General features: G+C 39.9%; 2 protein-coding genes across 3 annotated transcripts in view; both read right to left on the reverse strand.

Moving 5' to 3' along the window:
* Positions 1-16,285, reverse strand: part of LOC146517529 (uncharacterized) — a 149,371-nt gene that overhangs the window by 112,782 nt on the left and 20,304 nt on the right. The window lies entirely within an intron of this gene.
* On the reverse strand, positions 9,426-14,549 carry mrpl4 (mitochondrial ribosomal protein L4). The gene is made up of 9 exons (XM_085164374.1): positions 14,350-14,549; positions 14,009-14,090; positions 13,650-13,821; positions 13,502-13,553; positions 12,973-13,090; positions 12,662-12,768; positions 11,971-12,080; positions 10,753-10,826; positions 9,426-10,501 (listed from the first exon to the last, which is right to left on the reverse strand). The coding sequence occupies exons 1-9, from the start codon at positions 14,395-14,397 to the stop codon at positions 10,356-10,358; spliced, it is 909 nt and encodes a 302-aa protein (XP_085020500.1). The 5' UTR covers positions 14,398-14,549; the 3' UTR covers positions 9,426-10,355.

Below are 16,285 nucleotides of genomic sequence, written 5' to 3' on the forward strand. Positions count from 1 at the left end.
GTTTTCTCTTCATCGGGAGCAGCGCTGGGCTGTTTAAATCATGGACAAACAGTATCACAAACACTTGTTGTAATGACTAACTACTCCTGACATTTTGGAGATGTTAGCTCTTTATACAGTAAAGTTACAGTGGGATACAAATAATATCAGGCTGATCCTGCCATGATTTGTTCCCCCTGTCTAAATCACGGACAAACAGTATCCCACAGTTATTTATGTTTTTAGACCCATTTTGCACAGAGAGGCATTTTTTTAGAAAAATGTATTGATAGCAATGTTGAATATTATTACACAGGAAAAAAACAACTACATGTAAAATAATCACACCGTGACGCCTCAGCCTTTGTAAATAGAGGGACAGTAACTGCGTGTTTATATGTAAGCGTGTAAAACCTGAAGATAGACAAAATACTGTTAATCTGACTATCTGCCATTCTGCAATTCCTCTCATGTAAGCAATAACGTGGTGCACAGCTGACGTGAAAAAAGGCACATACCATAAACGTTACGTGAAGAACTCTGTATTCCTCGTTCACACGTAAACGCAAAAAATGAGTTTTAAAAAATCTCAGTTTTCGGTGATTTGAAACGCCGTTTACGTGTGGACGAAACAACTGCGTTTTCAAACATACCCGTGTAGGTGCGGACGTAGCGTAAAAGTTTATTTTCTTACTAGCTGCAGATTACTTGTATTTGCGTAATTGTTTACTAAATGTTTGAGGTGTGAAATAAACCGCAATTGAGCAAATATGGGTGTGTGAGGTTGGAGGATGTGTTAGTGCAGAAGTTAGTGCTTCATAAGGTCCAGCGTGTTTTCCATATGTGGTTAGATGTACTGATGTGCTTGTGTCATGTGCGTTAGATGTGAGTTGTCATGTGTCCATCTCCTTTCTCGGCTCGTGTATTGTTTTCTGCCGTCTTCCAGTGCAGACCAGAGCCGTTGTCAGTAGTAAGACGCCAGTTTCCACCTGAGAACACTTCATGCTTAAGGTTGGTCACACCCAATGTATCAGTGAGCCTAAAGTTGGTCAGTGGCTGGAGAGAATGAGAGAGCGAGCTGAGCTCAATCAGCACTCCTCCCTCACCACTGAACCCACTGACACCAGTGAGATACCCCTTACACTTGTGAATCTCTAGTGGTCTGGGCTTCAAGCTCCACTTCCTTGCAGTGGCTCTGATGAATCCAAAATAGTCTCTCTGCAATTCTACAGGCTTGAGCAACCTTAAGCTTAATCTCACATCATAACTGACTGAGGTGCCTCTTCATATTAATATTATGTCATTATTAATGTTATTATCTTTTTATATAACAGCAATGGTACATTACAATATTTTATTAGTATATTACAATATACTAATATACTACTTATATACAATAGACTATTATAATATTTTATTTATATTTCATTTTGTATCCATCAAGGGCTTCGGGTGATCTGCAGTTTCACCCTTTCCCAAGCTGGAGACATTTTCCTTTTCACATAAATCACTCCATTGTCATGGAACTCCCAGTTATTCCTCAACTTCAAGCTTTAAGTGTGTTAACTTCACACTATTCTAACACTTATGAAAGTAGCAAGCTGATTTTCATTGCATATGTTTGTGTTCTTAGCCAGGTTTAATCAATGTCTGTGCATTAATCTTCATGAGCTCTCTTGTATAAGGTTAATGCATTTTCTGTTTGTGTGTGTGATTTTGTATATGTTTCTTTTTGCAGTGTTTCAGACTCCTTCACAGTTTTCCCACTTAATCAGCCAGTTTTCTCTTCCCCAAGGTTGCTAACCCAAATTTTGATTTCCCACCTTAAATAACAGCATTTGTTGTCTTCAGCCAGGAGTGAGAGCTCTCATGCCAGAATCAGTGACACCAGTGAGGTTCACCTATAACTTTCTCCCGACCGCTGCATGTGGAAAATTGGTCCAGGTCTGCTTTGCGTCTGAAAATAACAAAACTGAGACATTTTCATTATCATCATCAGTGCTTAACCGACCCACTTCTCTCCCTCCGGCCAGAAATACCAATTTATGTCATGTATATAAGTGTAAGCGTGTCTTCATTGCATTTATGTTATGTGTTCATATTAATGTTGAGTGTAAGCTGTTTCTTCATTGCAAATGTATTTTATAATCAGGTTTAATTCATGCATCTTTGCACTGAGCTGTGGATTCAAACTGTCTCACTTCTGATTCTTTCCAAAAATAATTTCACATGTAACAATTTGTGTATGTGTGTTTTCTATTCATTAAATAATTGTTAGTTAGTTCCTCTCATTATTTTTACCTTCTTTTTTTTTTTTACCTCTTTGTTGTGATGTGGTGGACAATTCTAAACCTCCACGAATTCAGGCACCATTGTCAATCCAATCATATCCTGTACTCTCTCACTCAAACTCATCCAGGCTTGACCTCTCACTGGTCCCCGTCCCTCTCTTCTCACAGTGTCCTGTTTGGCCTTTAAATCTCCAGCAAACACAGTCCCAACTCAGCTGTTTCTTCTTCTCTGTTTCTTCTCTCTTGATCTTTTCAGTCTTCTCTTTCAGGATTACTCCAAGCATGGCAAATCTGAAAATCAGTGTCCAGTGCTTTCCCACAGTTATTTATCCCACTGTTCTTACCAGCCTGTAATTCACAGTGCATGTTGCATCACGTGCTTCCTTACATGGTGCTGCTGGAGTCGTCAGTGTTATAGTTCAGTTGCACTGTCTTTTTGCCTGCTGTTAATTCTTCAAGTACACGGTGTTCTGTCTGTCTTCATCAGGAGATTGTCCTTTAAGCTTCTTCTCAGGATTGGGACAGAATGAGAGGTCGAGCTGTAAAAATGTTTAAGCCAAAGACTGACCTGTTTTCATCCCAATTCTGTTAATCTATCCTTTTGTCGCTGTACTCATGTTTTCAGGTTGAGAAGAGTCCACCTGTATTGACACACTAAAACATGTGATTAATATCCTTTTTTATTACTTTTTCTTAAGACAATCCTTCTAAGTCTCTCTCCCTTGTCTCACACTACACATCAGCCAGTTTCCTTTTATGGGCATGCAAAGTTCCTGTCACACACACTACTTCCTGTCACACACACAGCCACACAGACTCATATTTTCTGTTTCTCTCCTTCCTGTTTCTTCAGGCTAATCAAACTCTTATTTTTTTGTATTTACAGTCTATAAACCCTCTGTAATTCTGCTAAGTCTTGATCTAAAAACAATGCACCCTTATTTCACGCACACACACTTTTAAATATACTAAGTTCTTTGGTTTTGCAAGCATTCACATCAGTCTTTAGCATACTTAGCAGATCTCTTTCAGACCTCAGGACAATTAACAGTTTTTGTTGTTTGTTTTTCCACACACATCACCATTCTTTAGGTCAGTTTTGTAGCATCACCCACACAATAGTTTCCTCAGCATTTTGCATCCTTCCCTAAACTTCGTCGTCCCACACACACTTTTCTCTCAGACTTCCTCTGTTCACACACTCTGCTATGAACCCGTGTAGTGTGATTATTACTTATTTATTATTTAGTACGACTCGCACAGAATCATTCAAACCCAGTACTCACAACATTCACACACTTAGAATCCCTCAAAATACACTTTCCTAAGAGTATTTTTATCAGACATGCTTTTCAGAATCAGAAAGAGCAAGTGAAAGAAAAACAATTGAAACCTCTAATAATTCTCACAGCACACACAAAAATGGAAAAAATAAAGCACACCAGCATTTATTGCTGAAGAGAGGTTACTATTGAAAGGAATATATTGGTCTTAGGTATGTACAGTGCACACAATCTACAGGGTGGGCCATTTATATGGATACACCATAATAAAATGGGAATGGTTGGTGATATTAAAGTCATGTTTATGGCACATTAGTATATGTGAGGGGGCAAACTCCTCAAGATGGGTGGTGACCATGGTGGCCATTTAAAAGTTGGCCATCTTGGATACAACTTTTGTTTTTTCAATAGGAAGAGGGCCATGTGACACATCAAACTTATTGGTAATGTCACAAGAAAAACAATGGTGTGCTTGGTTTCAACGTAATTTTATTCTTTCATGAGTTATTTACAAGTTTCTCTTTGTTCACAGCCATTGACATGTCGAAGAGGTTAACACGTGAGGAGCGGATCGAAACTGTGTTGATATCTGGTGAACGCAGTAACCGGGTCATTGCAGCAGATTTCAATGCAAGACCCCCTACGAGATCACCCATCTCCCATGCTACAGTTAGCAAACTGCTTGCTAAGTTTCGTGAAACTGGTTCAGCGTTGGATTTGCCAAAATGTGGACGCAAGAAAACTGTCACTAATGAAGAAACATCAGTGGCTGTCCTAGCTTCATTCAGCAAGAGCCCACAGCATAGCACTCGCCGCATGTCACTGCAGAGTGGCATTAGTCGAACATCCCTTTGGCGGATATTAGCTACTCACAAATGGCACCTTTACAAACTCCAGCTACTGCAGCATCTCAACGAGGATGACCCAGATCGGTGCACAGAATTTGCAGAATGGGCAAAACAAAAGTTGGAACAGGACCCTCAGTTCACACAGAAGATTTTGTTCAGTGATGAGGCAAACTTTTATGCGAATGGTGAAGTTAACAAACAAAACCACCGCTACTGGTCTGACACTAACCCACATTGGATGGATCCCTCCAAGACTGTTGGAACAACAAAAGTGATGGTTTGGTGTGGTATATGGAGTACAACGATAGTGGGTCCATTCTTCATCAATGGTAAACTCAAGGCCACTGGATATTTGAAATTGCCACATTTCAAATATCTGTGCTGGTGGCTGAGGCCAACTACAACACACCAGGGACTGTGTTGGTGGCTGACGCTGTCTAAAACACACTAAGGCTTGTGCTGCTAGAAAAAACCAATTGAGCCACACGAGGCCCTCTGCTGCTGGCTGAGGCCAACTGCAACACACCAGGGCCTGTGCTGCTTGATGAGGCTATCTACAACACACAAGGGATGAAGTACGGAGGAAGTCCAAAGAGGCCACGGTCTACAAAGAACTGAACATAAAATTTAAAGAGGACTTCTCCAAAGAAGACCGCGAAGCTCAGATCAAGCTGTGGCCCAAGATACAGGAAGCACGAAACAACGGCAGAAGAGCATTCCTGACGGAGGGTTATGCTATAATAGATGGTAAAAGAATCGATCCATGTGATACATTTGAAAATGTGACTACAAGTTAACTACGAAAAAGAAAAATATCAGAGGGTCATAAAGCAATGTTTTAGCGATATGTTGAGCAATAGGGAGTTATAATTGCTACTTATAAAAGGGGTTTTTTACTTTGATAATGTGTCCGAGTACTGTTATAATGACATATGTAGGATACTAGGCTTATTCCTGCTTGAAGCATTCTTTTTCTTCTCGTATGTGCAATAAGAAGCTGGTATTGTTCATGTTTTGCATTTTGTTATCTTCCTTTCTTCACCTTTTATATGGCTGTTCTAATAAGTTTTTTAAATGTTCGAGGCTTAAAAAACAATGCAAAATGTAAGGCCATGTTTTTGTTTTGCAAAGAAGTCACGCCAAACATTTTGTTTTTACAAGAAACACTGTCATGATCCTGGGTGTTACCCAGTGTTACATTTAAATTCTAGTGTATTCAGTTTTACTTCCCCCTGTCTCGTTAGCCCTAATTTCTCCCAGCTGTGTCTTCCTCCTGTTTTCCATTCCCTGATTACGCCTCTGTGTATATAAGTCCCGTGTTTGCCTTTGCTCTCTGTCATGTCGTTGATGTCTGCTACCCTCTACATGCTGTGTGTTTGTTGTGTTCCAGTGTTCCAGCTCCTCTGTTATGAGTTTTGTTTTGCTTTTTTGAGGTTTTTTTTTTATGAGGAGGTTATTCCCGCAATAAAAGCTGCGTTGCTGGTTTAGTCCAACAAATAAAAACACGTTCGAGACGAGATTAATGACTTGTCTCCCAAATAATAACAACTTCTTACTAAATGTGAAACCAATCAACCCCACTTACTGATCACTGTCTAATAAGTCTCTCGTTATCTTTACGTAAACAACAAAGGTCTGAAAACATATGGAAATGTAAAAATAGTTTATTACAGAACAAGGACTTCTGTACACAAGTTTTAAAAATTCAGCTAGATAATAATCATATATTGATGTCTAATGTCAGCAAATGGGAATGGTTTAAATATAGTGTTAAACAAGTAGCTATAGAAACTGGAAAGAAATTATCTGCCCTACGCATACTTCAACAGAAAAAGCTAAATGAACAAATACATTTGTTATGTGGTAAACCTGATATAACTGCAGAAGAGTCAGAAAGTTTACAATCTCTACAAAGAACTAGACGATGTGTACCTGGATAAGGCTAAAGGAGCATATGTGAGGTCTAAAGCCAAGTGGATTGAACATGAGGGAAAAATTCATCTTATTTCTATAGTCTAGAGAAACATAGACAAACAAAGAAAAAAATAACCAAATTGAGTAAGAATGGCACGATGATAGGTGACCCAAACCAAATAAGTAAAGAAATTAACACATTTTATAGAATACACTGTGATGGCTGCATGCAACCACACGATTGAGATACTTAGGTATTATTCATTTGGTCTTTTGTCTTATGTTTACGTTATGCTCTAAAGCTTCTGTGATCATAAGTTAATTAATTTGATATTTTGAGTTTAACTGTAATGCATGACAGCACTAAGCTATAGCCCAAATGGTGGCATAGACTTTGCTTTGCATTGTTTGTTATTTTATATAGGTATGTTATATTGATTATATTTCTGCTCTTTCTGAGTTACCTGACCTCCGCTCCAGTCCTTCCTGGTTTGGCTGAAAGAGGAGGCTGAGGGTGGAGCTGGTTTAAATGCAGAAGCCAATAAAGTGGACTGGACCATCTATTGTGATCATGCAGGGGGAATGGGGTTCTTCTTGAATGATGGTTAGCTGTTATCTCTTTAGTTTTCACCTTTGGTGTATATAATGGTTTATTCATTTGCTATATAACTGGAGCTGTTTCTCATTTGCGCAGGTCAGTTTGTTGAGTTATGTTTTTGTTAAGTGACTTTTGAGTAGCGTTCTGTTAAGGTAACCTCTTTTATGGGCCCAATTGGTTCTTAAAAACTTTATTTTTGTTATTTTGAATTTTTGTAATCATCTTGTCCTTTTTGGGGGTATAATAAACCCCATTTTTTTGAAGATTACATTTGTGCCTGTGTGTTCCTGGCTGCTTGGATCATGACATACACAAAAACCAGCTAAAAAAGTTGGAAGTGGATGATAAAATATTGTTAGAAGATTTGACTATATCTGGAATAGAAATGTCCCTAAAACAAATGAAAAATGGGAAATCGTCTGGAATAGACGGCCTAACGATTACATTTTATAAGACATTAAAGATTTGTTACTTAAAGCCTTTCGGAGTGTTTAAATCATGAAGAATTATCTCCAACAATGAAAACAGGGCTAATCACTTTATTGCCCAAACCAAACAAAAATTTACTAGCGCTAGACAACTGGAGACCCATAACACTTTTATGTAACGATTATAAATTACTAGCCTTAGTATATGCTAACAGGATTAAGATTGTCCTAACAAAACTAATTGACGAGTGTCGCTCCGCGTTTATTAAAGGTAGGCAGATTATAATAACATAATAATAACATAAGATTAATATGATAGGCCACCGATCCTTTATAAATTCAGAAAGTTTAATATTATTTATTGACTTTTTTAAAGCATTTGATTCAATAGACCATGATTTTTTATTTAGATCTTTAGAAATTTTTGGATTTGTAAACAAATTTTGCAAAGTTATCAAACTGTTCTACAAGCAGATCTATAGTTATGTTTTTCTAAACCCAGGCATAACACCTAGAATAGATGTATTCTGTGGAATTTGGCAGGGTTGCCCAATTTCTCCAAATTTTTTTATTCTCTGCACTCAATTAATGGCCTACCTCATTGTGAACCATTCAGACCTTAAAGGAATAAATATATTTGATATAGAGGGTGTTCTTAATGGGGGTTGAATCTCTTGCGCTTCTCAGTTTGTGGAGGAAGTAGAGTCGCTGTTGGTCTTCTCCATATTCAGGGGCAGGTTGTTGTTGCTGCACCACTCTGCCAGATGGTTAACTTCACCCCTGTAGTAGGCCGCATCATTGTTGCTGATGTGACCTGCCACAGTTGTTTCGTCTGCAAACTTGATGAAAGGTTTGGAGCTGTGTGATGGTGTGCAGTCGTGGGTCAGCAGAGTTGAAGAGAAGGGGACTCAACACAACATCCTTGAAGAGCCTCCACATTCAGTGTTCTTGGGCTGAAGGTGTTGCTGCCGACCCGTACTGTCTGCTGTCTTCCTGTCAGGAAATCCAGCAGCCAGTTACACAGCCAGGTGCTGATCCCCAGCAGATCCCGTTTGTGAATGAGTTACTGGGTAATGATGGTGTTGAATGCTGAGCTGAAGTCTATGAACAGCTTTCTAACGTATGAGTCTCTATTGTCCAGATGTGTGAGGGCTGAGTGAAGGGCAGTAGAAATTGCATCATCGGTTGAGTGTTTTGACCAGTATGCAAACCCAAATGGATCCAGGTTGGGGGAAGGAGATAATTTGATTTGATGCATGACTAACCGTTCCAAGCACTTCATAATGATGGCGGTGCAACCGGACGGTAGTCCTTAAAGCAGGAGGTAGATGACTTCTTGGGTACAGTAATGATGGTGGAGGCTTCGATGCATGTGAGAACGACAGCTTGACCCTAATGATGTGTTAAAGATGTCTGTGAAGACATTTGTGAGTTCCACAGCATAGTCCATCAGAGCTTGTCCAAGGATGTTATCATGACCTGGAGCTTTGCGTGTATTGATTTTGGCAAGGGATCGCCACACACTGTCTGGGGATTGTGTCACCACGGCCTGCAGAGTGTGCTTGTAGTCTGTGATGGTTTGTATTCCTTGTCACTGCCTCTGAGTATCTCTGCTGTCGCTGAAGCTTTGCAAAATCCTCATGGAGTACTGCCTTTTTGTCTCTGATGCCACGGGACAGGTTTGCCCTTGCTGTTCTTAGGCTCTCCTAATCCCTGGCTCTGAAGGCTGCATATCATAAATTAAAAAAACAAAGACGGTGTGTCCAAACGTTTGACTGGTAGTGTACATCTATCTTATGAATTAATTTGTAAGAAATAAAAAATATGCAATGCCCCCAGTGCAATGACCTGCAGCTCTTTATTTCAGATTTTGTCTGAAACAAGAGTTAATTGCTTTATGTCCGTCCTTTAAAGTCTTAACCCTCTGTGGTTGGATCTTACCTTTGAATCTTTACACATTCTGCAAATATTTTCCAAGAACACAATGGGCAGCTGTTTATAGGGGAATGTGGTCTAACGCAGTATAGTTGTTATTATTATCACTTGTCACATCCTGTTTCTGAAAGTTAAAAAAATAACATTCATATAAGAAATAAAATTGTCTTGTGTCAACTGTATATAGTGTTAAATAGGCATATACCAGCGGTCCCCAATGCCTGGGCCACGGACCAGTACTGGGCCCGAGAGTTGAGGCTCGGGAGTGAAATGTATGGTTTTCAGGGTTTTTATCATTAACTCTGTTTCCCTGGGTCTTTACCGGTGTTGTAGTTGTGTGTCTTATTTTGAAAGAACTATTTACGCATTACCATAGCGACCAGTGAGCATTAAGCGGCAGAGACGAGGATGTTACTCTCAATGTTGTTGGTGCATTTCAGGAGGATGTTGCTAATAAAGTTACACAATTACACAGCAAATTCACGTTTATTATTATATTTACAAAATAACCAGTTTTTGTCTTGGTCATATCATTTTATTTTGTTGTATTAACTGCGACACCTTAAAGGCCGGCCCGTGAAAATATTGTCTGACATTAAACTGGTACGTGGCACAAAAAAGATTGGGGAACGCTGGCCTATACTACTGTACTTCAGTGTTGGTCATAAGGGTGATACTTAAAGAGCCATATATTTTATGAGGTGGTACTCATAGTGAAAAGTTTGAGAACCACTGGCATAGATCACAGTTCATGTCTCAAAACATTCCAAACCTGATCAGCTTTAGTGGTTAAACAGTTTATCCCTCGTCTTTGCAGCCTAAACCTCAGAGTTTACGTGCCTAACGCCCACATCGTGCCAACAGAAAGAAACGGTCAGCTCTTCGCTGGAAGATCAGGAATGATTTGGCCAGTGGTCTCCTTCCATACAAATTCAGCTAATGATTACACTCTGCATGTTGTTTTTACATATTTTTATTAAACTTTTGTATTTTTTATTATTCGAGTTATGACTCTCTTGTTACAAACAATAAAAACAAAGATAATGTGACTTATGTTAATACATTACAGGCAATCTGTTTTAAGGAAAGTCAGAGTAGGGTAGTTTAAACGGGTAGAGAGGCGTGTAACGCTCATCGTGCCAGAGCAGCTTATCCTCCAGAAACTTAACAGTTTCCAAAGTGAGGACGATGGCTTCATGTTTCAGCATGCTGTGGACATTCAGACCTGAGAGAGAAAATATGACAAACTGTGTGAGTTTTAAAGAAGAGATTTGTTACATATAACACTTAAAACCCTGAGCTTTTTAACAACTGTTTAATTAAACTGGCATGTTAGAGGTCCATAGACACAGTGCTGCAAAGACATCAATGCATGAAATATTGTTTGAAAGCATGAACAGAAATAATACATTTTACCATCAATTAATCTGTTAAAACTGAGTTAAGAGAGACAAAAATCACTGAGTGTGAACTCACCGATTGCTGGAATGACGTTCACTGTCTTCAAGTTTGCCGTGGCCTGAAGGATGTTTTCAGGAAAGTCTTCACCTCTGAAAGCAACAACAAAAACGTTGCTTTCAGAGGTGGGCGTCCAGTGGTGGAGATTCAAACAGATTTGAAAGTAGGGATGGGTATTGATAAGATTTTCACGATTCCGATTCCATTTTCGATTCTTTATTGATTCTCTTATCGATTCTTTTTAAAAGAGGAGAACACTAAGGTCAACTAGCTTAGAACTTTGTTTTATATCTTCTCTTTGAACAAGATTTTTTCAAGAAATTTTGGAGTAAAGTGGCCTTACAAACCCAACAGTGAGATCTTAAGAGATCCACAGCCTACAGCTCTTCAATGGGGTGTCACAGGGTCCCCGGGGAAAAAAATTGTAAATGTAAAATAATAAAATAAATAAATATTCTTCTGTAGCAATTACACAAGAATATCCAGTAATGTCCCTGCCTACAATTAAACACATTCACTTACTGAAAATCGGGGCATCTGCTGTGGCAAATGGCTGCAAGCCTTTGACCACAAACTGAGTCACTGCTCGGTGACATTCGTCTATCCTGGCCTGAAAGGAGACGCTACCGGTAGACTGCAGCGACAACTGCCAGCGAGCGCCAGCCAGACTCTGTCTGTCTCTCTCATCATGGTCACCTAAATGCACAGTAATGGCAGGTTTTGTAATAAGGCAGATCGCGCTAACATAATATACACTGTTAGTTGATTATTTACCTGCCACATTAACGGGAGAGGACGTGCAAATGTTACCGCTGCTGCTGGGTTGAGATTCACGAGTCCGGAGCGGAATTAAAAACACGACATTCATTTAAGGTCATCGCGTGTTTTGTGAGCAAATGCTTTTGCATATTCGTAGTGTTTCCTTCCTTAAATGAAATATCCACTTTTCAAGTATTGCAAGTTGCCCTGTTGTCATCCGTTCTCGTAAAGCAAAACCAAACTTTTGAGCGTTTGAGCCGCTTAGGCGCCGTGTTTCCTGCCAGGTAAATGACGCTCCGCAACATGGTGACGTCATTCGGGGCGACTAGAATTGATAAGGGAATCGTTTGCAAAAATGGCAAACAATTCCAAGGAATTGAAACAGTGGGAACCGGTTCTCAACAAGAACCGGTTTTCGATACCCATCCCTATTTGAAAGTTGATCATTTGTACAGATGTGCTGCTAAAGATACTCACACATCCACTATTAACACAGACTCTCCCCAGTGTCTGTGTCTGATGAGGTCAAGCAGGTACTGAGAGTCTGGTGTGGGGATGTTCAGGGAGTCCACAATGTGAAGATCATCCTGTGTCAGCAAGCAGTTCAAAAGGGGGGAAAGTATTCAGCTGTCAAGAAATATTACGGATACGTAATAATGTAGTTAAACTCATCATGTATCCTATTCTCACATTTGTTATGTGCTCTAATTATAGTGTCACAGATAAAGAAAGGATTTTCTTTCTTTCTTTTGAACACTTACAAGTTCGTCAGTGTCACCGATCTGCTACAAACCAAATACTCTCAAGAAATGATATGAGAACATAAAGGGTGAAGAAATTCTCCATTTAAAACAAGTGGATTTACCTCCTCCCCTCTTTGAGCCAACTTTCTTCTAAGTGGCTAACCACTGCAAACAAAGGGTCTGAACAATAGGTGGGTGTGGCTTCTGTATTCACATGTGTGAGATATCTGTACGGGTTATCGCCTCTGTGACATCATAACAACAGCAATAAGCGCTTGAGATAAGTGGGTGACAAAAACAGCTGCTTGTGGACACCGTCATATGTCACTGTATGTTTTTACAACTCTTATTACAGATGTTATGAGCCTCTAACATCACTAGCATCTGTATTTGCTCTTCAGGTGAAACAAAGGGGTTTCTCTTACCTGAGCCATCTTGGAGCTCAGCGCCACTTTGAGTCCTTGCACTCGGACTTTCATGGGTAACATGTAGTAGTAACTGGTGGGACCTCTGGGTCCATGAGACACTCCACCTGAATGAAACACAGAACCAGTCAGACCATACTGGCCTCCAGCATGGGAATCCTTCCAGATCAACTCCACTGAAGGGTGATCGTGTTTCTGGGAGTCATGACACAGAGACGAGCACACGCTGGACTATGAAACAGGTGTTCATTCAACAGCAGACAGGGAAAAAATGAAAACAGAAGTTTTACAATAAGATCAAAAAGAGGCACCTCCTCTCCATATGGGTGATCGGATGCTTCCATGCCGAGCTCGTCCACTTCCTTTCTGTTTCCAGGGTTTCCTGCCTCCACCGCTGACCTCTGACCTGACTTTAGTGTGGGCATGACTCTGAGATGTGAAGACAGCCATTAGTCTACTTATCATTTTATTTATCAGCCGCAATAAAGCTCAAACTTTTCTGCATTTGATCGTCTTCCTCTGTCATATATGCACTGTTACGTATTCCTAATGTGGTCATTTCAGACACAGAGCTCTGTCTGAGCTGAAGTTTCTCCTGCCTGCTGTTCAAAACACTTCTTTGCAAGCAACAGCCAATCAGAAGTTCTAATTTTACTGTTGTCTACTCTCCACGGATGTGAACTGTAAAAGTATCAAATTAAATTTAAATGTAATAGCATAATCTTAGCTCAATGTAGCAACACATGATGAATAAAATGTTCCTAAGCTTAAAGTGCTTGATTATGTGATATATATTACAAAAAACTCAAATTCAATTGACATTTTTAAATAGTAACTTACAATCCTTTTGTAATTTCTCTGCCATGTTTCAACACTGTGTAGAATATCAAGCCTGAGGAATGACAACAAAGATTAACTTGCACATTTCAGTAGGTGCTGCGAAATGTGTAGAATTGAATGGAAAGACTGTCAATAGTAGCTTGGTTACCTCGGACGAACTGCAAACACATCAGGGTGAAGTTGAGCCACACCCAACGGCTCGCTGTCCTGTCTCTCCAGAGACTCCACCCAGGTCTGCACAGGGGTCAAGTGAGCAGGAACTGCAGCATCACACTTCCTCAGAGGAGGCAGAGAGGAGTCTGCAGGAGGTGGTGGACGCCCTGCAGGAGGGTATAAAGCAGCAGTCAGTGAGGAAGATTTTCATGTATCCCACCCACAATGATATCAGTGTTATCAGGAAAATCACAATATTTGGCTTTTGGAGGACAAACAATAACACAGAATAAATCTGATTTAAAATCCATTTCCAAACATTACATTTATCTATCAAGTACACAAGCTTCATACTTAATCTGTCAGGATCCACGAGGTTGGTGGGCAGCAGTAAGTTTGGAGGCAGAGCGCTCTCATTAGAGAACGAGGAAGCGAACTGAGGAGGGAGAGAAAAACTTGAGGATGAACAAAAAACACTAAAAACAAAGACAAACAGGTATTATATTCATCTTATACACACACATACTCAGATATAATGCTGCACTATAGACGCTTTTTTTTCTATAGCTAAAGAAATTACATAACAGCAAAAATGGCTCCAGATTATTATTGCTACCATTTGGACAGAACGCTGTTATCTGCCTTTGGGTGATGTGTGTGATGTGCGCGGTTGTGGTATGTTTTTCGTCACTCACCCTTTTAGCGACTCCTCTGCCACGAAATATGAAGGAAAATCGAAGCATTTCGGCTATTTTCTGTTTGTTCTACAAGCTTACACTGTTAAACTGCTCTTAAATAATTTGAAAACAACATGATAAGGGGGATGACAGGCTGCATCAAAGGTCGAGGACGCTTTTCCGTGTCGCGTGCTTGTGGCGCGTCTTGATGACATCACTCAAGTAAAGCGGCACCATCTATTGGTTGGACGCAATAACTGTAGACTGTTTTCTACAGTCATTGGTTGGACGTGGTTAAAGTGACAAAAAAGCTTTTTTTTCACCATCCAACTTCAAAACAAAGAAAAAAGTTAGACAATAACTGATAATCGATCAACATCTCCAGACAAAACAAACAAGAAAATAATTTTAAAAGACAATACTTATGTCTTTTTAAATTTTATATATATAGATACACTAAAAAGTTTTAGAACACCCCATTTTTTTCAGCTAATTGAAAATGATGCAGTTTAGTGTCTCATAGCACTCTGAAATGAAAGCAAACAATTGGAGTTACAAAAAAAAAGGAGAAAGAAATCATGGAAACAATTTATATAGCAAATGTATTCCTAACTTTTGACTCATCATAGCCACTTTTGGCAAAAATAACAGCTGAACACACCCTTTGCATTCTTTCAACAATAGAAATGAAATATTCTTGAGAGAGAGTTCTTCCCATCTGTTGCAGAAGTTTCCATAAATGTGTGGCACCTGTAGGTTGCTTTGCTTTCACTCTTCAGTCCAGTTCATCCTAAACTAGCTTGATGGGGTTTAGCTCTGGAGACTGCGCTGGCCACTTCATGGTTTCATACCATCTTGTTCTTTTTTCCTGGTGTAGTTCTGGAATAGCTTGGACTTGTATTTTGGGTCATTATCTAGCTGTAGGATGAACCCCTGACCCACTAGGCAGGTACATACCAAAGGGTATTGCATGGCTCAGAAGAATGCTGTGGTACTGGTTTTGGTTCATGGGGCCTCTCACTCTGTATAAGTCACTAACCCTGGATCCAGCAAAACAGCTACAGACCATCACACTTCTTCCTCCTGTTTTTTTTTCTTCTTTTTTTTCTTTTTGGCCTTTTTCAGCTTTATTTGATAGACACAGTGAAGAAAGAATAGGGAAGCAAGGAAAGAGAGAAGACATGCAGCAAAGGTCCACGGGTCAGATTCAAAACCGGGCCAGCTGCTGTCAGATGCATGGCATGTGGTCGCCCGCTCAACACACTGAGCTAAACTGGCGCCCACTTCAACCTCCACGGTTGAAAGTTGATGCCACACACTGTGGAAGCATCCTTGAAACTGAGACTTGTTTACTACGACCACTATTAAGCTGTGGTTGAGCTTGAGTTTTCCTGTGAGCCATGGAAGCTGTTATTTCTCAGAAACCTCTGATTCAGTTGTGGCTTTGGGTCTGCCAGACCTCTTCCTGTCAGAGTTTGCCCCAGGTTCTGAGTGCCTTTTGATGGTGAAGGAAATTGTACTCACTGACACCTTGACTTTCTTTCTTTCTGTTTTTGTTTTTTGGCAGCAGAGAAGTATTCTGTCGACTCTGTTTTCAAGATAACATTCCACTTGTTCCAAAACAAAATAGGTTTCTTGAAATCACGACAAAGTAGGTTTACCAGGATTCCTGCTTAATTATGCTGTGCGACTGGTTAGAGTTGATCCAGCTTGGCAAGCAGTTCCGTTTACACAATAACAGGAGAAAAATCACAATAGCAGGAGCTTTTTATTGTAAGGTAAAGATCCAACAGACCCTACATACTGTGCAAAGTAGGAGATAAAGTTAGAAAATATAACTTCAATGTTGGCACTCCGCGCACAGATGTTCAGCCATCTTTGTTTTCATTGTAGTGGGATGAGACAGTCAGTTTCTCAGTAATAGAATCATCTGAGTTATAAACTTCCTGTTTTT

Source organism: Neolamprologus multifasciatus, chromosome 6 (assembly GCF_963576455.1).
Source record: "Neolamprologus multifasciatus chromosome 6, fNeoMul1.2, whole genome shotgun sequence".
Taxonomy (NCBI): Eukaryota; Metazoa; Chordata; class Actinopteri; order Cichliformes; family Cichlidae; genus Neolamprologus; species Neolamprologus multifasciatus.